Here is a 20,515-nt window from a genome sequence, read left to right on the forward strand (position 1 = left end):
GTCAACACAACAGCATCAATTATGAGTTAATTAAGGTGCTATTTTGTTCCATTATCCTATCTGTCATACTCAGAATGTAGTCTTTTTTAACTTTATATCGTTCAAATCTTTTTGCTCAATTTAATACAAGTGTCTAAAGATCTGATAGTGACGTTATTAGTTTATTGGCTATTAGATAAATCTCTGAGCTTCCAAACAGCGCTGACACAAGTTAGCGGGCACTCCTGACTGAGATGCCTTAATATGACAGGCAGTGCAAAGAGAAAGACGCTTAGGCTTCTTAGGTATAGGCACCCTTATGGCCGACAGTGCACTGAGCAGCGGCCAGAGGCGTGCGTCTGTTTATTTGTTTATATGTGCCCAAAATATAGGGAACCAACACTTAGGCGACCTACATCTAGATGCCTAACTAGGCATCCAAGGCTTAGCTATCCCAAAGATAAGCGCCCTAAAAATGTAAGCGCTCAGTACGACTCGTGTGTACAGGTAAGCGCACAGCCACTACAGCACCGCATAATTTGGACGCCCAGACTATAAAGGCCGACTGTGCAGCCAAAAACTGGGTGCACAACTAGATGAACATGCCAAACCAACAATCCTGTAGAGGGCAGCCTAAGAAAGTGCACGAATGCTGTTGTAGCCTAACATGTGGCAAGCAGCGAAAAAGCCTCAGAGCAGGGCCTAGCCTAAGGAGGCTGCTCAACCCGCCAGGCTGCCTACATCCCTCAACCTCCCATGAAGTGGGACAAACGTCAGAATGGCACGCCAAGCATGGAGACCAGGGAAAGAAGGAAGCCCTAAGCAACATAGGCCTCCTAAGTCTCTTTATATTACATTATTACTTTTTTTTTAAACTTACTGAAGCTCAGCCTTACCTGGCTGAGTACAAAGACGGTCTCTGGCTGCAGGCGGAGAGGGCATGCAGCCACTGCCTTTTAGCTGATTAAGCAGATCAGTCAATGCAGGCTAAAAACCAGCTACCACACCAAGGCACTCATCTGAAGGACCATGGAAATCACCTCAGGAATTCTTAACTGGGGGAGGGACCATTTGGTATCACCACAGGAGAGCGGGGCAAATTCTTTCTTTTTTTTTTTTTTATTCTCCTTTCTTAAAATAAAGCAATCCCCAGTAGGGAGATGCATCTCCACCATCTGCTGGAGACGGAGAATACTGGCAGGCTGATGTCACTGCAGGGGTATATATACTGTGACGTCAGTTTGCTCCATGTCCATCTGCTGGTAGAGGTACATAACCCACTTGTTCTGAATTTATCTGACTGGACTCTAAGAAAGGGGTATTAAGGATAGGAGGCAGGGTCTGCAACTGCCCCCTGCCCCCTACAAAGGCTTGCAGACTTTGACAATTTTCTGCAAAATTGTCCAGGGTCAGGAAGTAGCCTCTGTATCGCTCCATGGTGAGACCGCACCTTGAATACTGTGTACAATTCTGGTCGCCGCATCTCAAAAAAGATATAAATGCAATGGAGAAGGTACAGAGAAGGGCTACCAAAATGTTAAGGGGAATGGAACAGCTCCCCTATGAGGAAAGACTAAAGAGGTTAGGACTTTTCAGCTTGGAGATGAGACGACTGAGGGGGGATATGATAGAGATGTTTAAAATCATGAGAGGTCTAGAACGGGTAGATGTGAATCGGTTATTTACTCTTTCGGATAGTAGAAAGACTAGGGGGCACTCCATGAAGTTAGTATGGGGCACATTTAAAACTAATTGGAGAAAGTTCTTTTTTACTCAGCGCACAATTAAACTCTGGAATTTGTTGCCAGAGGATGTGGTTAGTGCAGTTAGTATAGCTGTGTTTAAAAAAGGATTGGATAGGTTCTTGGAGGAGAAGTCTATTACCTGCTATTAAGTTCACTTAGAGAATAGCCACTGCCATTAGCAATGGTAACATGGAATAGACTTAGATTTTGGGTACTTGCCAGGTTCTTATGGCCTGGATTGGCCACTGATGGAAACAGGATGCTGGGCTTGATGGACCCTTGGTCTGACCCAGTATGGTATTTTCTTATGTTCTTATGTTCTTATCCAGTATGGAATGAGGTTGCCCTGTTGTAACAGCAACTGCTGTGGATATGGAAGTCACCAAAAATCCAAAATGCACTTCTCTGGGCTCAGGCAACTGCAGTGGATTTAGGGACCATTGCGGTATTTAAAATGCACCACTCCGGGCTCAGGGTAAGAGGCCATATCCTTCATCAGTGCTCTGCTATAACAAAATGGATGCCAGAACCCTCTCTGAAACTGGGTTTGGGCTGGAAAGAATTGCCTGAACGTGGTCTCAGCCAGTGATCATCCTGCAACCGCGGTCCTGAGCTTTGCAGCAATCCTGGCGATTACTACTACTTTTCTCAGATGAGGGTGAGCAGAGCACGGTTCTGTTCCATGTTCTGCTTGTGCCACCATCATGCTCACTGCTGAATGAATACTGTCCCCAACAAATTAATAAAGGGATACCTCAGACAGCACCAAATTGCTGACCAGTGCCTGCCATTTTCGTGCCCCCAACTGTTTCCTGCAGCCTGGCGAAAAAAAACAGTGCTTCCGGTTACAGAACACCTGCTGAAAGGCTGGGAAGACTTACCCGCATTGTTCCATCCCCCCACCCTGGCAGCATTCACAGCCCACCTTCAGAGGCACTGTGCTAAGACTGCATGCTGTGCAGAGCCCAGGCTTTGCATTCCTCCTCGTGCCACCATCACTCCCTTCAAGCACTGCCTACTGACCAAAATGCACAAACCAAATACACATGCAGGCTTCATCTACTGCCCAGAGGGCAGTTGCCACGGACTGCTGGCTGCTGAATAGCCAGCATTCCTCTATGAGGTGTTTTTTGTTGGGTTTTTTTTTTTACTTTACTGCTGCAGCCAGAAACAGGTTCAAGATTTTAAAAGGGAAGCAGCACACATATCCTAAAAGCAAGGAAGGCAGGAAGGGGAGAAAAAGATTGGAAAACTTTTTAATCAGTCCCCCTGGAATTCCTTTGGTCCTGGAGTATTCCACTGAAGGAGGAAACACAAGGCTCTGGACCTGAATTGTCTCTGAATACTCAAGGAGAATAGAGCAGAAGGGAAGGGGGGAGAGAGAGAGAGGCAACTAAGTACTTATATCTGTAGCCCTCTAGTCTCTGGCAGTGAAGCACTGAGGGAAGGAGCCTGAAGCTAACCACACAGCCATCCTCTTTGGTTTAGAGCCACACTCAATTGAGGGAGGGAGAATTAATCTGTCACCTCAGGAGCTGCACACCACACTTTTTCTGTTCATGTAGCCTAACCAGGCCTTCCCTTCCAGCATAGAAAGTTTGTCTACTATATGGTGGAGACAGAGAATATTGGACAAGCTGGTATCAGCACGGAGGTATATAAGGAGTGACATTAGCAAGCTTATTGTTCTCTATCTACATCTTCTGGTTGGCGTGCAAAACCCACTTGTCTGGCCTGGTCTGACAGGATGAAAAGGAATGTGAGTTAGTCCAATACAACTTGTTTGCAGACCCATATTTCTACATATGTAAGTGAACTAACATATCAATCACACATTACTTTTTCCTACTGTGAAAATTTCAACTTAGCATTTCTACATTATGGAGTCTACAAGCTAAGCATTTTTTTCCATAGACACAAAATGGGGGAAATTATTTTAATAAAGTAGGCCTTTATCAGCAGAGAACCTCAGCATGTCCATACCATAAGCAAATGAGTCAATTTTAAGATTACACTGAAAACATCTGGGGAGAAGGGGGTTAGAGTAACTGGCTAGGAAGCAGGATACCAGGGGTCGGGAACCTTTTTGGCTGAGAGAGCCATGAACGCCACATATTTTAAATTGTAATTCCGTGAGAGCCATACTAACTACAACCCCCCACCCTCCTGACTCCCCCAAGACCTACCAAATTAATTAACTCAACCCCCTACCCTCCTGACGCCCCCCAAGACCTGCCAAAAGTCCCTGGTGGTCCAGCGGGGGTCCGGGAGCGATCTCCTGGACTTGGGCTGGCAGCTGCCAGTAGTCAAAATGGCGCCGACGGCCCTTTGCCCTCACTATGTCACTGGGGTCGACCAATGGCGGCGGTAGTCCCTGTGACATAGTAAGGGCAAAGGGCTGTCGACGCCATTTTGATTACTGGCAGCCGACGGCCCTTTGCCCTTACTATGTCACAGGGGCTACCGCCGCCATTGGTCTACCCCAGTGACATAGTGAGGGCAAAGGGCCATCGGCGCCATTTTGACTACTGGCAGCCAACAGCCCAAGTCCAGGAGATTGCTCCCGGACCACTCCTGGACCCCCGCTGGACCACCAGGGACTGGTCTTGGGGGGGTCAGGAGGGTGGGGGATTTTGTTAGATTTTTACTTTTTTATTAAAGATTTGTCTGCGAGCCAGATGCAGCCATCAAAAGAGCCATATCTGGCTCCCGAGCCATAGGTTCCTGACCCCTGGTTTAAACCCTACTTCTCCAACTGACAACTGTGATCTTTGCCTAGTCGCTGTGTTCTTGTTATTCTGTTACTCAGCTAGTAAGTGCTTCACAGAAGAGCCTTATTCCTACATGTAACTTCTTGTAAAGTGCCTTGGTTTAGGGCACTAATGAGGATGAAAAAATAATACACAAAAAATGTTACAAAGAAACCAAGAACATAACAGCAGATAATTTCAAGTCCTTTCTCTGTCCATTCTCCCTTTCTGCTATAATGCCACAGACTTTCCTTTGAGTACTGCATTTACCCCTCACTTCCCCACTACTAGAAATAAAGGGCCGGATTTTCAAAGGGTTATGTGCGCCGGGCCTATTTTCAAAAGGCCCGGCGACGCGCATAAAGCCCCGGGATGCATGTAAATCCCGGGGCTTTACTAAAGGGGCGTGGGCAGGGTGGGGCAGTCTGGGGGTGGGGCCAGAGGCTCCTGACACAGTGGCCATTTGCTGCTGTGCTGGGGATCACGCGCCTGCAGTCAGCCGGCATGTGCAACTTACTTCAGCCCCAGGGCTGAAGTAAGTTTTAAAAGAAGAAAAAAAAAAAGACAAAGGTAGAGGGAAAGGGCGGGAGGGAAGGCAGCGCGGCTCAGTGTGTGCGCAAGTAATAAAATCGGGCGTATATGTGTGCGCGCTAGGTATCGCGCACACATGTATGCCCACTCACACCTTTTAAAATCTACCCCAACGTATTCCAAAATTAGTTTATTATGATTTATCATTGGGTGAAGATACTCGCTCAGTGTGGTGTATAGCAAGTTAAACTGACTTATGAGTACACAGGATGTGTCAAGGTAGTGAACCTTACAATTACATATAAGCAGACACAGCACATATAAAGTCATTGACATTGATTAGGAGTAGGTAAACCATACCATGAGAACAAATGAATAAAGAAATACATGAAACATGGTACACAAGTATAGACACATGCAAAAGTGAAATAAAAACATATGTTAGAATAAGGTTATTATATATATGTGGTGTATATGTATGAGTACACACATGCACACACAATTCACTTATTACTGGTAGGACAGTGTAGTCAAATATAATGAAAATAAATATATCTAGTATACACAAACTCCCTTGGCCCCCTGTGCACATACTTTGTCATAGTGGATCAAGGATTCGGGCCTAGATTTAGGTAAGTTTGTCCATTATTTCCTTAACCCCTTAAACACTTGGCAAAAGAGTAAGGTTTTCAATAGCTTTCTGAAATGGGGGTAGTTGTGATTTAGACATACTTTTTTCTGGAAAGGAGAGCCAGAGAGCAGGAGCTGCTGCTGAGTAGGCTCACTGAAACCTTTCAGCTGGGCCATTTCCTCTCAGGAACTTGTATATCAGGGTCAGAGTTTTAAATTTAACATGCAACAAACTTACCCAGATGCCTTATGTGCCACATAGGATTGATATTTGAATGTATTCCATGAAATACTATGAGCATGGGAGGAATGGCCACACCCCCACCAAGGGTGCTACTATACAGGTTTTCACTGTGGAAAAAAATGATCCCAAAGTTCATAATACATTTGACATGTATTTCATGTTTAGAACATGCATAATAAAAGCAGCTAGTAACTCAGAAGAAAACGTTTTGTAATCATAGGAGCTGTGAAATAAGTCATTTAGGGATTAGTTAACAAACTTCATCTTTGACTCTAAAGCTTTATTCTCATATGTCTCGGCCCTCACCAAACCATCGCCCCCAACCATACCAGATGACCAAGCAGCTGGCAAGGCCACAGAACTCACCTCTTACTTTGAGAAAAAAATCCTCAACCTAATATCACCACTAATCTCTACCAACTACGGACAGCCTCTCCCCATTTATACCAACCCTTTACAACATAGCACTAGTCTCGAAACGTTCGAAACCACTTCCCCTTTAGAGGAGGAAACCCTACTCAAGAAGATCAAGCCCTCATCCCACCCAACAGACTCGATTCCTTCAAATCTTCTCATTTCCATCCCAAAAATCATCGCCAAGCCCATCGCAGAAATCATTAATTGTTCACTAACACAAGGCTCAGTGCCTGATGCCCTCAAACTCGCCATTCTCAAACCTCTTCTGAAAAAACCTAACCTCTCATCAGCAGATCCGGCCAACTTCCGCCCTATAGCTAACCTCCCAATCCTCTCCAAACTCTTGGAAAAAATCGTCAATAAACAACTTTCGGATTACTTGGACGAAAACAAAATCCTCGCCCCAGCTCAGTTCGGCTTCCGTAAGTCCCTAAGTACAGAAGCCCTCTTAACTTCCCTCTCGGACACTATGCTCCTGAGTCTAGAGAAAAAACAACCCTGCCTTCTTGCTCTCCTTGACTTATCAGCCGCATTCGACACGGTGAATCACTCTATCCTCATCGATCGGCTAGCGGACATCGGCATCAAGGGCACCGCACTAAGTTGGTTCAAGTCTTTCCTCTGCAACAGATTCTACAAGGTTAAAATCAACAGCAAGGAATCCCACCCTGTTAGCTCACCCATGGGAGTCCCCTAAGGTTCCTCTCTCTCCCCAACTCTCTTCAACATCTACCTTCTCCCTCTCTGCCAGCTCCTAATAAATCTAAAATTAACTTACTACATATACATAGTATTTATATGTTTATACTTAATCCCAGCTCCTATAACTTTGTTTAATGTAAGGCTGATATATATCAGGAAGACCATACTATTTATATGTTATTTTTGATCCCAGTTCCTGTAACCCTGTTTGATGTAAGGCTCTCGTTCTATGCTTCCCTCGTTTCGCTGTAAACCGATATGATATGTACTGTTTGCACATGAATGTCGGTATATAAAAGTTCAAAATAAACAAATAAATAAATAAAGGCATTTCTCCAATTCTTTGTTTATGAAGAACAAAGTTAGTAAATCAGGACTTTAATCAGTTCACCAAGGTTTCTGGTTATGGATTAGTTTATCCATTTTTTTCAGAAATAAATGCACCTAATTTGTCAAGGATTTTCTCCTATTCTGTGCCTTTGGAAGCCACTTACGAAACATCCAATCCTGTGAATTTTATATTTTATGATTTGATTATCCATCAACATAGCAGTTTCCTTGTTAGAACAATATAGGCAGTGAAACACCATGGGCTCAATATTCAAAAGATATGAGCACCTAACTTTAAGAATCAGGTGTCATACATCTGGCGCTTTACATTTTTCCCAGGCTGAGCACCTAAATTTAGGTGCCTCAAAAGTGGGCAGATGGGGCAAGGGTGGGGAGGAGGTGTTGCGGTTCTGGCCGCAAGCGCCGCGACCAGACCCTTACCTCCATGCTCCTGGACATACTCCTGCTTCTGGAGGCCTGGTTTGCACCCTGTTCGGCGTCGTCCCCACGGGGGCCGCACCGCCGGGAAGCTTCCCATGGATGCCCTGCTTCTAGGCGCACACGTGCGCCACTTGGACGCTTTTCTAGGCTGTTTCCCGCCAGTGGTGACTCCGCCCAGTTCCTGAAGTCAGACGCCGCGGCCTTGATAAGCCGGCCGCGGACACTCAGTCTTTGCCTTGCAATGGGCTTACCTCCTGGTTCCCTGTTGCGTTGTGCCCCGGAGCGACTCGCCTTGTTTCATCACTCCGTTCCTGCTACAGTACCTGCTTAGGTTCCTGCTTGCCTGCTACAGTACCTGCTTGGTTCCTGCTTGCCTGCTACAGTTCCTGCCTGGTTCCAGGACCCGAGTCTTGCTACAGTTCCTGCCTGGTTCCAGTACCCGAGTCCTGCTACAGTTCCAGCCTGGTTCCAGTACCCGAGTCTTGCTACAGTTCCTGCCTGGTTCCAGTACCCGAGCCCTGCTACAGTTCTTGCCTGGTGCCAGAACCCGAGCCCTGTTACAGTACTTGTCTACTGTCTTAGTCTGGTTCCAGTTCTCAGTCCTGATCAACAACCTGCCTAAGTCCCAGCGGCCGGGCCCCTACGGGCTCCTCCCGGGGGGGCTTCGGCTTCCAAGGGTGAAGCCGCCTAAGTCCCAGCGGTTGGGCTCCTACGCGCTCCTCCCGGGGGAGTACCAGCTTCCAGGGTGAAGAGCACGTCTATGTCCTGCCTGAACATCTGCCTCCCTGCCTGCCACATACAGAGACATTGACCACCTTTCCCAGTCTCCTGCAGGTCGGCCCAAGGGTCCACTAAACTGAGACTTCATAGCAGATTGCAAGGCCATGGACTCGGCGGATGCGCCTGTCCCCTTGGACCTGCCAGGGTTGGCCCAGCAGCTGCAGTATCAACAACAGTACCTCGAGGTCCTTACTGGTTCGGTAGGGGAGTTATCGGCCCGATTGGATGCCAGGGCCTCGTCTGCCCCAGAACCAGCACCCGATGGTCAAGACTCTTCAGTGACTCAGCTGCCGGCACCCTCGTTACGCTGGTGATTTAAGGACCAGCTGCGGCTTTCTGAACCAATGTTTTATACGGTTCTCTCTGTTGCCCCGGCAGTTCCCCTCGGATGTGGTGAAAGTGGCGTATATCCTGTCCCTGCTTGATGGGAAAGCCTTAATATGGGCTTCTCCCCTTTGGGAAAATAATGATTCCTCGCTAAGGAATTTACAACAGTTCATATCGAACTTTCGACAGGCCTTTGATGAGCCCGCCCGAGTAGCCTCGGCTACCTCTGATCTGCTGCAGCTCCGTCAGGGGGCTCGCTCCTTGGCAGATTATGCTATGGAATTCCGGACTTTAGCCCAGGAAGTAGGTTGGCAGGATGGTAGTCTAAAGGCCATCTTCTTGGAGGGCCTCTCCGGACGCATAAAGGATGAGATTGCTGCTCGAGATCTGCCGGAGGACCTCAACGCCTTGATAGAGATGGCTGTCCGCATTGACCGCCGCCTACAACAACGGGCCAAGGAGCAGCACTCCTCTCGCCACAGTCCTGCTGCTGTGTCAGCGAGACCGGTGCCTTCTCCTAAGAGTTCTCATCCAGATTCTCCCACCTCGAACCCATGCAGCTGGGTCAGGCCCCGCTCTCTGCTGAAGAGAGGCAATGTCGCCATTTGTTGAAGTTGTGTTTGTATTGTGGTCAGAAAGGCCACTTCTTGGCACGCTGCCAGGAGCGTGCGGAAAACGCCAAAGCCTAGGAGGTCGGGAGGAGCTCCTCCTAGGCTGTGCTACAGCTCCTCAATGTACCGTGCCTGTTACCCTGGAATACCCTGGAGGGTCCATTGAGATGATTGTGTTCCTGGATTCTGGAGCCGGAGGTAATTTCATCCTGCAGGACTTAGTCTCCCAGTTGCGAATCCCTACGCATAGACGGGAGGTCCCGTTACGAATTACCTCTATCCAGGGGACGCTCCTTCCAGGACCTGTCCTGATGTCCACGGCACCCATTACTGTCCGCACCAGGGTGATTCATTCGGAGGAGATAGCCTTCCTAGTGTTGGATAAGGCTGTCAACCCTGTGGTGCTAGGGTTGCCGTGATTACAGAAGCACTCGCCCACGATTCAGTGGGATACTCTACAGATTGTCAAGTGGAGCCCTTTCTGCCTAGCTAACTGTATGAAAGTGCCTATGTCTCCCGCACTACCGTTGATGCATTCTGCCCTAGGTCCTCCTGCACCTTATGAGGACTCTATGGACGTATTTTCTAAGACCAAGGCGGAGATCCTTCCGCAGCATTGTCCTTATCACTGCGCTATAGTCCTATTACCTGGTACTATGTCCCCCCGAGGAAGGGTGTATCTCTTATCATTACCTGAAACCCGGGCCATGTCTGAGTATGTTTCAGAGAATTTGGCCAAGGGGTTCATTCGCCCGTCCAAGTCGCCTGCAGGGGCAGGCTTCTTCTTTGTCAGCAAGAAGGACGGCTCGCTGAGACCGTGCATAAACTATCGAGGCCTAAATTCCATTACTAAGCGAGACCATTACCCGCTCCCGTTAATCCCGGAGCTCCTCGATAGGCTCCAGGGAACGAAGATTTTCACAAAGTTGGACTTACGAGGTGCTTTCAACCTAGTCAGAATTCGTCCCGGAGACGAGTGGAAAACCGCTTTTAATACCAGAGATGGGCATTACGAGTATCTTGTGATGCCTTTCGGCTTATGTAATGCTCCGGCGGTGTTCCAGCACCTTATGAATGAGGTGTTACGGGACCTTCTGAACACCTGCGTAATCGTTTACCTCAACGATGTGCTAGTCTACTCCCAGGCCCTGCCTTCACACCGTCAGCATGTCCGTCAAGTGCTCCAAATACTTAGGGAGCATGGTCTGTATGCGAAACTAGAAAAATGTAGTTTCGAGAAGACGTCCCTGCCGTTCCTGGGCTACATAATCTATGCAACTGGCTTCCAAATGGATTCTGAGAAAGTGGCGGCAATTAAGAATTGGCCCCGGCTGAAGGGCCTTAAAGCGTTGCAACGCTTCCTCGGCTTTTCCAATTTCTACCGCCACTTTATTCCTAACTATTCCTGTATTGTGGCCCCGTTGACTGCCCTCACCTGAAAGGGGGCTAACGTGGTGGATTGGCCTGTTCCTGCCTGCCAAACCTTCGAGGCCCTTAAGGAGGCGTTCTTGTTGGACACCTGCTTTCGTCATCCGGATCCCAGCCGGCCCTTTGTGGTGGAGGTCGATGCCTCCAACGTGGCCATGGGGGCCGTGCTGAGCCAGTACTCTGATTCTGGACAATTGCTACCCTGTTCATATTTCTCAAAGAAGTTCTCCCCGGCGGAGAGCAACTACTGCGTTGGTGATAAAGAGTTGCTAGCCGTGAAACTTGCCCTGGAGGAATGGAGACAGTGCTTGGAGGGAGCCAACCATCCGGTTATGATTTACACCGACCACAAAAACTTAGCATTCTTGAAGCAAGCCCAACGTCTGAACCCAAGGCAAGCCCGGTGGTCACTGTTTTTTGATTGATTTGACTTTACCTTACACTATCGACCTGGCTCTAAGAATGTTTGAGCCGACGCGCTCTCGCGCTCCTCTGAGGTCGAAGAGACTCCTGACACTCCTCAGTATATTTTGAATCCTGTGAAAGTGAGCCTTGCAGCAACCTTGGTGTCCTCCCAAGGGAAGACCGTCGTTCCACGTCGCTCCCGGAGAGCAGTTCTCACTTGGGCCCATGACCCCCTCACTGGGGGCCATGCTGGCTGTAAAGGGACCTTAGAGTTGTTGAACCGATTTTACTGGTGACCGACGGTGAGACAGGACATCCAAGCTTTTGTGGGCTCTTGCCCTACCTGCGCCATTCAAAAGCCACTCGTCGGAAGGCCCAGGGGCCTGTTGCAACCATTGCCTATCCCCGTGGAGCCTTGGACCCACATCTCCACCGACTTTGTCGTGGATCTTCCCGTCTCAGGAGGCAATTCGGTCATTTGGGTGACCGTAGACCGATTCTCCAAGATGGCGCACTTTGCCCCCTTGCCAAAGTTGCCTTCTGCACCTGATCTAGCTAACCTCTTCACTCAGCATATCTTTAGACTTCACGGTCTCCCACAGGATATAGTCTCTGATTGAGGACCACAGTTTACTGCTCGATATTGGAAAGCACTTTGCAAACGCTTCAATGTGCAACTTAGTCTTTCATCTGCGTTCCATCCCCAGAGTAATGGGCAAACGGAACAGACTAACCAAACCTTGAAGATTTTTCTCCGTTCGTTCATGAATGAATGACAAGATAATTGGGCCAAGCTACTCCCGTGGGAGGAGTTCTCGTATAATAATCACACGCATGCTGCTACTGGAAGTTCGCCTTTCCTTGTCGTCTATGGGAAACAACTTCGACCGCCCTTGCCTTCGCCTGAACCTAGTGCGCTCCCGGCAGTGCAACTTTCAGTCCGCCAGCTTCTTGCCTTATGGACGTCTATCCAGGGAAAGATCCGTAAAGCCGCCCAGTCCGCCAAGAAATGGGCGGATAGGCATCGTCAGCCAGCACCCATCTTCCTCCCAGGAGACCGTGTCTGGCTTAGTACAAAAAATCTACAGCCACGTATTCCATCTCGAAGACTAGCTCCGAGATTCTGTGGGCCTTTTCGAGTCGCTGAACGAGTGGGAGCAGTCTCATACCGATTACGCCTACCTTCCTCCATGCGTATACATGACGTGTTCCATGTGTCATTGCTGAAGCTTCTTGTTTTATCCAGATACCACTCCCGGGCTCCTGAACCATCAGACCCTTCAGTACCGGATGAGGTTACATATCAAGTGAGGTCTTGGATGTCTGGTTCCATTAATGCCGCTGGGAGTACTTGCTTGCCTGGGAGGGTTGCGGACCCGAGGATAATTCTTGGGAACCGGCCCGTAACATCCTCGACAAGGACTTATTACGGCAGTTCCATCTGGACCACCCAAGTAAACCTAGACCGGCTAAGAGGGGAGGTACTGTTGCAGTTCTGGCCGCGAGCGCCGCGACCAGACCCTTACCTCCATGCTTCTGGACCTACTCCCGCTTCTGGAGGCCTGGTTTGTGCCCTGTTTGGCAGCATCCCTGTGGGGGCCGCACCGCCGGGAAGCTTCCCATGGACGCCCTGCTTCTAGGCGTGCGCGCACGCCACTTGGATGCTTTTCTAGGCCGTTTCCCGCCAGTGGTGACTCCGCCCAGTTCCTGACATCAGATGCCGCGGCCTTGATAAGCCGGCCGCGGACACTCAGTCTTTGCCTTGCAACGGGCTTACCTCCTGGTTCCCTGTTGCGTCGTGCCCCAGAGTGAGTTGCCTTGCTACTCGCCCCGTTCCTGCTTACCTGCTACAGTACCTGCTTAGGTTCCTGCTTGCCTGCTAGAGTACCTGCTTGGTTCCTGCTTGCCTGCTACAGTTCCTGCCTGGTTCCAGTACCCGAGTCCTGCTACAGTTTCTGCCTGGTTCCAGTACCCGAGTCTTGCTACAGTTCCTGCCTGGTTCCAGTACCCGAGCCCTGCTACAGTTCTTGCCTGGTTCCAGAACCCAAGCCCTGTTACAGTACTTGTCTACTGTCTTAGTCTGGTTCCAGTTCTCAGTCCTGATCAACAACCTGCCTAAGTCCCAGCGGCCGGGCCCCTACGGGCTCCTCCCGGGGGGGCTTCGGCTTCCAAGGGTGAAGCCGCCTAAGTCCCAGCGGTTGGGCTCCTATGGGCTCCTCCTGGGGGAGTACCAGCTTCCAGGGTGAAAGCACCTCTACGTCCTGCCTGAACATCTGCCTCCCGGCCTGCCACATACTAGAGACATTGACCACCTTTCCCAGTCTCCTGCAGGTCGGCCCAAGGGTCCACTAAACTGAGACTCCATAACAGGAGGTTATCTGTCTAGCACTAATTTTTAGGGATGTGAATCGTTTTTGAAAGATTAAAATTATCGTCAGATAATTTTAAAATCGTCCAAAATCGTTAGAGTGCACGATACAATACAAATGCCCCCGATTTATCGTCAGGGCATTTGTATTGTATCGTTAAATAGGGGGCGGGAAAACCGGCACACCAAAACAACCCTAAAACCCACCCCGAACCTTTAAAACAAATCCCCCACCCTCCCGAACCCCCCCCAAAATGTTTTAAATTACCTGGGGTCCAGTGGGGGGGTCCCGGCGCGATCTCCCGCTCTCTGGCCACGGCTGCGTTAAGAGAAATGGCGCCGGTGGCCCTTTGCCCTTATCATGTGACAGGGCAAAGGTAGCACCGGCGCCATTTTGGTTCCTGGCTCCCGACGTCACGCGTGCAGGAGATCGCTCCCGGACCCCCGCTGGACCCCCAGGGACTTTTGGCCAGCTTGGGGGGGCCTCCTGACCCCCACAAGACTTGCCAAAAGTCCAGCGGGGGTCCGGGAGCAACCTCCTGCACGCGGGCCATATTGCCAATATTCAAAATGGCGCCGGCGCTACCTTTGCCCTCACTATGTCATACGGGCGACGGACAATGGTCGCCCGTATGACATAGCAGCCGTGGACAGAGAGCGGGAGATCGCGCCGGGACCCCCCCACTGGACCCCAGGTAATTTAAAACATTTTGGGGGGGTTCGGGAGGGTGGGGGATTTATTTTAAAGGGTCGGGGTGGGTTTTATGGTTGTTTTGGTGTGCCGGTTTTCCTGCCCTCCCCCGATTTACGATTTTTAACGATTTAAAAAAAAACAAAAAAAAACACGACGATCAGATTTCCCTCCCCCCCCAGCCAAAATTGATCGTTAAGACGATCGATCACACGATTCACACCCCTACTGATTTTCGATGCTAGGTGCCTATCCCAGAAGCCTGTCTCGCCAGCCCAAAATGTAAACTAAGCCAGGAAGACACATTTCTGGTTCTCTTAGCTTAGCATCTTCCATTGCTCTGACAGCAATACTACGACGTAGGATTGTTGTCTGCTCTGACAGTAGCGCTAGTAGCAATGCTGTCACATCTTTAATATGGTTTTTAAAATGCTATTGTGTTTCTTCCATTTTTTTCTACTGTCACCATTGCACATCCATTAATTATTAGTTTCCTGTTAAAGAGCTCTGTCTTTGGAACCTGCCTTATGGCTCTGTGGCGGTCTATGAGTGAGATGAGCATAGCCTCTGCGTTCATAGACCACAGTGGGCACAGACCTTGGGCAGCAATGCTCTAGTGGTCAACGTCAGAGTGCATACAAACAGGATTCCAGCGGGAACCTCAGCCCGTGGCCCCGGTCCTAGGCATATTGGTGCAATGGCTGGGCTAGACCGGAAAGGAAAGAAGGTTAAAAGCAGAAGAAAAGCCCAAGTATTTGCAAATAAAGGCTCATGGAACTATAGTCCAATGGAAATCAATCCCTATGAGCTGAAAGCCCACAGCAGAAGGAAACTGCTAGTCTAAAAAAACCCAAAACCTGAACTATTTTGTGTTTTATGACACAGCATTTCCACCACAAAAGAGTACTACCCTGCTCACTGTGTTTGGGATTTGTATTGTTTTTAAAATGTTTATATGATGTGAAAACATACAACAGAACATTGATCATCAATATCTTAGCTATATATAGAGAAAAACAAATAATTACAATACAGCCAGCACCTTGCTCTATGCAGCACACCATTATGAACAATTATCAAAATATAAATAGTGCCATAGCACTAATACAACACAAGACTTTCATTCACACACTGTGTGTTTCCTATTAGGCCCTGCACTGATTGCCTCTACTGTTGCCACTACTGCTGCTTTCCTGCTTTGGGTGAGTAGTGTGGGTGATGGGAAGGGAGAGCGAAGGTCTGACATTTTGTCATCTTCTGGGGTCATGCGAATTTTCAAATGTTAAAATAGGGACATACTAGACAAAAGTTTGGGAAGCACTGCCATAGATAGTTATCATAGGCAGAGTTTGGGAAGAGAGGGGAAGCCAAATGTTCACCAGGTTCAAAAAGCGTGATAAGAGATGTCCATAAAGAGGTACATTTTCAAACGTTTAAGCATCATTTATGCAGATAAAAATAGTTAACCTCCCTCAATCAGCCATATCCAGCTCAGTGGATATAAAAAAAGAGGTGCTTCAAGGGCACAGTTGGAAAACTAAGCGTGTCCCTTTTGATTTAAAAAAATGTATGCACGTGGTAGGCATGCTGCCAATGTGTGCACTACGCACCATTTTCTGACACAGTGGGAGTATATGCATGAGCTTTTAGCTCCACAACAAGCCAATATTCAAATAATGTAGGCAAGATACCTTGTCTTTAAAAAGAGGTAGGGTTTGTGTGGGCTGAAAAGTGCATGCGTGCATTGCCAGAGTACTGGCCCCCCCCCCCCTTGAAAAGGTACTCGAAGGAGTCTTCCATTTACACCCCCCCCCCCCCCCCCTCAGTTCTTGTTCCACTGATGGTCATTATCTGAAAAGCATGTGCCCAAGAGCTCTGCACACACTATTCTTCCACTAACCCTAAAAATACATTCTGAAATGTAATATGTTTTGGAAGATAACCCGTTCATTGACAGAGGACGAAATGACAAAACTCACTGAGAGCATGCACATACTTCACATTTCTCTGCATCCAGCTTTCTAATTGCCTGGTAATGCGCCGCTGCTTCCATGCTGTCATATTAGCAACAATTACACCAGGGTTAAAGGAACAAGAGCTGGGATTGATGCCAAGTTCTCGAATTGCCTCCTTTCTGTAGTCTAGAAATCCCATGTATGTGTTCTAGAAAGTAATAAATATATTCATTACTGAGTAAAAATATACCTAACGTCACACCCTGCCATGTGCATAATTAGGTTTCAATGTCTCAATTTCTTATGTCATACCCAATACATATTATCATATTTATATGCACAGATTCTATTGAGTTGTGCTCTATTGTAAACATAGCAAGTATAGTAACATGATGGTAGATAAAGAGCAAAAGGCCCATCTAGTCTGCCTAGCAGCAATTTTATGTGCATCTATCCAAAGCAGATCAAATTCCCAAATGGAATCCAACTCCCAATCCAATTGTGCCCCCTTTAGGCCTGAAAGTGCTACTCTATGCAGGCTATCCCATACCTTCCAGAAGGCATAACAACCTCTAGCGCATTAATTTCTTTGTTTATATATATTGGCGTCCTGCAGCTGTTGTGAATCTGCCCGCGGCATGTGGGCAGATCCTCTACCTTTTCTTTTCAAAGGCGGCAGGATGCCACTGACTCTGTCCTTCGCGGCCTGGAGGCCGCTGCTGTCGCCTGCCCTGCACGGCAGGGCTGACACTGTCGGAAGCTGCTGCTTCTGACACCGCCCCTGCAGCGTGGAAGCCCCACCGGTACGTCCTTCGGCGCGGCCTAGTCCCACTTCTACTGGCGCTGCCAATGTTACCATTGAGCAGCCTGGAGGCCGCACCAGTCACCTGTGTGTGCACGGCCTGAGCTGCCACCGAAGACCTCCTCGAGCGGCAGGGGGAATCCATTGCTGCTCCACCGCGATCCTGCGGCCTGGAGGCCGCCCTGAAGCCTGCCTGCGTCTTCCTCAATGTGCAGGAAGAGCGCCACTGTCCAGGGTCCTGCCTTTCTTCAGGGCCTCCTCCTAGGCACCGGCGTGTGCCTTTTCACAGTATTTAAAGGGCCAATTAACAGGAAGTGCTCCTGGCCCCACCTGATGATGTCTTCCTGCTTCAGCCCTATAAGAGGGCCTCCAGTTCAGTCATTCCTGGCCTTCGGATCGGGTTCCACAGTTGGCTGTGTCTTCTCTCTGGTCCAGGTTCTCCGTGGTCTTCTCCTGCTTTGATGGCTTTGTCTTCATGTTCCTCATCCAGGTCTTCACTCGTCTTCATGTTCCTGATGTCTTTCATCCAGGTCTTCAGTCGTCTTCGTGTTCCTGATGTCCTTCGTTCGGGCCTCCAGATGTCTTCAGGTTCCTGATGACCTTCGTCCATGTCTTCAGGTGTCTTCATGTTCCTGATGTTCTTCGTTCATACCTCCTGATGTCCGATGTCCTTCCTGATGCCTTTGCCTTCGCCTCTGCCTCCATGCCTTGGTTTCCTGATGTCCACTTTCCTGGTGTGCCGTTGTCGTGGTCCGCAACCAGTCAAGCGGGTAGGCTGTGTAGGGCGCCTCACGGTACAAAGGCCATCCTCATCTCTGCACTGCAACCCTCCAAAAGACTTCTGCTTCAGTCCTAAGTTAATCCTTGAGAATCGAATCCTGTGCTTGAGTCTTGTCCCGGTCTTCGGAGCCTATTGCAATTCGCATATGTCCATGTCAAGACTCTGTTCGACCCTGCTCCGTGCCAGCGTGGTCCATGACCAGTCCCGTGGGGGACTGTGTAGGGCGCACCCAGGTGCAGGCCTCTTCAGTATCTTCGTCATGTTCCAGTATCAGCTTCCATTATCTCTCCTAGTGTCTGCTATGAGCCCAGCGTGGTCCACGACCAGTCCCACCGGTGGACTGTGTAGGGCGCGCTTCGTCGCAGTCTTGACCCAGTGTTTTGACCTCCTTGCCTTTGTCTACAGTGCCTTGATCCTTGCCTTCGTCTACAGTATCCTCGCTTCAGCCTTCGTCTACAGTGTCCTCGCTTCAGTCCTCGTCTAAGTCTTCTGTGTTCTAAGGACTTCATCTGCCCTCATCCTCTGTCTGGCCTGCCACCTCTTGCCGTACCCAGCGGCAGGTCCGAAAGGGCTTGGAATGGTCGGAGGACTGTTCATCGATCAACATCGCGTTGTTAGTCATCCTGGGGCGTGCAGGTCTGGTAGAGGGTCAGACCTTGTATCCTTGTCTTCGCTTCAGCCCTGTCCTGTTCTTCGTTACCCGTGCTTGCACCAGCTCACCTCCCGCGGTGTGTCTTGGGGCTCCTCCCTGAGTCTTGTCGTGGCCCAAGGGCTCACATCACCTGCTTTAGAGATTACCACACCTCTGCACTCGTAACAATAGCTGAAGGCCTCCAAGCCCTCGGTTCGTAACAGCTGCCAGAGGTCATGTTCGTAACAGCAGCTTCCTCTTTTAGAGTGTGTCAGGTATGGGAAAAGGAGGACAGAAGGAGAGTTCTTGGTTGGAGTTTAGTGGAGGTTTCGTAGCAATTTCTGAGTTAGCTGTCCTGTTTAGTGTTATCATCTGTTTCCCTTTACTTCTGTCTCTTGTCTTTGTGTGTGGAAGATTTTCTGTGTTTGTCAAGTTTGCCAGTTTGACTTTGTGCGTTGGTGGAGGAGTGGAGGAGTACAGAGAAGTGTGGAGTTAGGAGGAGTGCAGAGTGATGGAGAGAATGGAGTGTAGAAGGTGTGGGAAGAGAGGAGAAGGGAGGAGGAGGGCTGGAGGGAGGAGAAGTGGTAGGAGGAGGAGGAATAGAGACAGGAGTAAAGACTTGGAGAAGGGGAAAGGGGGAAGGGGATAGGCAGGTGAGTGTGGCAGGAGGAGGATGGCAGGGTAGGGATAGACAGAAAGGGCAGAGGGGAGGTAGACAACGCAATTGGCATGTCCTAAGTCCCCACCCCATCTTTTGCAACCAGCCGATGTTTGCATACAGCCGGGGCACTAATATTAAACAACATGTGGTTTGGGCTACTCAACAGCTTGATCAAACCACAGGTCCTCCTGGCCAGATACAATGTGGCAATTGCAGTTTTTGTGTTCAGGCGATCACGGGCATTGAATGGTTAGACATTAACACGCAGGTGCGAATCACACGGCGACATCTTGTCCATTGTAATTCAGACAATTCAGCCACTTAATCCTTCCTCACTGTGGAGTTGAAGATTAGCTTGAGTTAGACTGAAAACTTGTGCAGCAGTGGTTACACAGGAAAACCTGCACATGCTCAGAAAGACTTCTAGGTCTTTCTAAGTTATAGGAGAGCACATTCCACGTGAATGCCTTTGGACGAATCCATCCTCTTGTGTGGCTGAATTGTCTTGCTGTCTACAGAAACCACCTGTTACAGGTAAGCATCTTTGCTTTCTCAAGTTAATCCTATTAATGCAAACAATAAGTATTTGCAGTTGGATGAGATAGACCATGAGTTACTGAAGAACACTTCTCGTCTTATTACTTGTTACTTATTTAAAGAGATATCACACAAGACTGGAAAATGTATGACTCCTCACCTGCATTCCAACACTTCGAACTATTTCGTGAGTAGATGGTAAATCACAGTCATCTGAAAAAGCAGCAACATGTCCAGGGGATATCCTGGTCTCATACAATTCTTGAATGTCACCTGTATACAGAATCATTGGGCATAACGAAAATTACAGTTTAATTGGTTGCTTTGTTTCTGTAGGTCAATCCAACTTCAGACTTGAGTACTATCCACTCTCTCATCACCTCAAATTTAGACTGCAACCTATTCCTCAAAAGTCTCCAATGAACCATCTATCTTCACGATAGTCTATTAAAAAATCATCTTTCTTCTCAAATCACTGATTCTACATATGCTTTTGCATGTAGTTCAAGCTTCCCGAACAAATCTACAAGAGCATTCACTCTGTAGTTCCATACTACCTCTCTAATTTCTCCATACATCTCTCTTTGTATCCTCCATTTATTGAGCAATCTGCTCTTATCTGACCTCTTCTCCTCTATCATCAGTTCTCAGCTGCACACTTTCCACTTTGCTGCACCTCATGCCTGTAACAACTTCCCTAAGTTGGTCTGTCATGTCTTTTCTCTGGTCACATTTCAGTCCCACCTAAAATCCACCTTTTTGAGGTTGC

General features: G+C 48.7%; 1 protein-coding gene across 6 annotated transcripts in view; it reads right to left on the bottom strand.

The window, feature by feature from the left end:
• GLT8D2 (glycosyltransferase 8 domain containing 2) overlaps positions 1–20,515 on the bottom strand; it is an 81,736-nt gene that overhangs the window by 12,290 nt on the left and 48,931 nt on the right. For all 6 annotated transcript variants that reach the window (XM_029601504.1, XM_029601506.1, XM_029601509.1 and 3 more), the window contains 3 exons: positions 19,907–20,019; positions 16,376–16,542; positions 5,874–5,986 (listed from right to left, as the gene is read on the bottom strand). In XM_029601504.1, coding sequence (XP_029457364.1) covers positions 5,874–5,986; positions 16,376–16,542; positions 19,907–20,019 — 393 coding nt within the window. The remainder of the gene's footprint in view (positions 1–5,873; positions 5,987–16,375; positions 16,543–19,906; positions 20,020–20,515) is intronic.

Source organism: Rhinatrema bivittatum, chromosome 4 (assembly GCF_901001135.1).
Source record: "Rhinatrema bivittatum chromosome 4, aRhiBiv1.1, whole genome shotgun sequence".
Lineage (NCBI taxonomy): Eukaryota > Metazoa > Chordata > Amphibia > Gymnophiona > Rhinatrematidae > Rhinatrema > Rhinatrema bivittatum.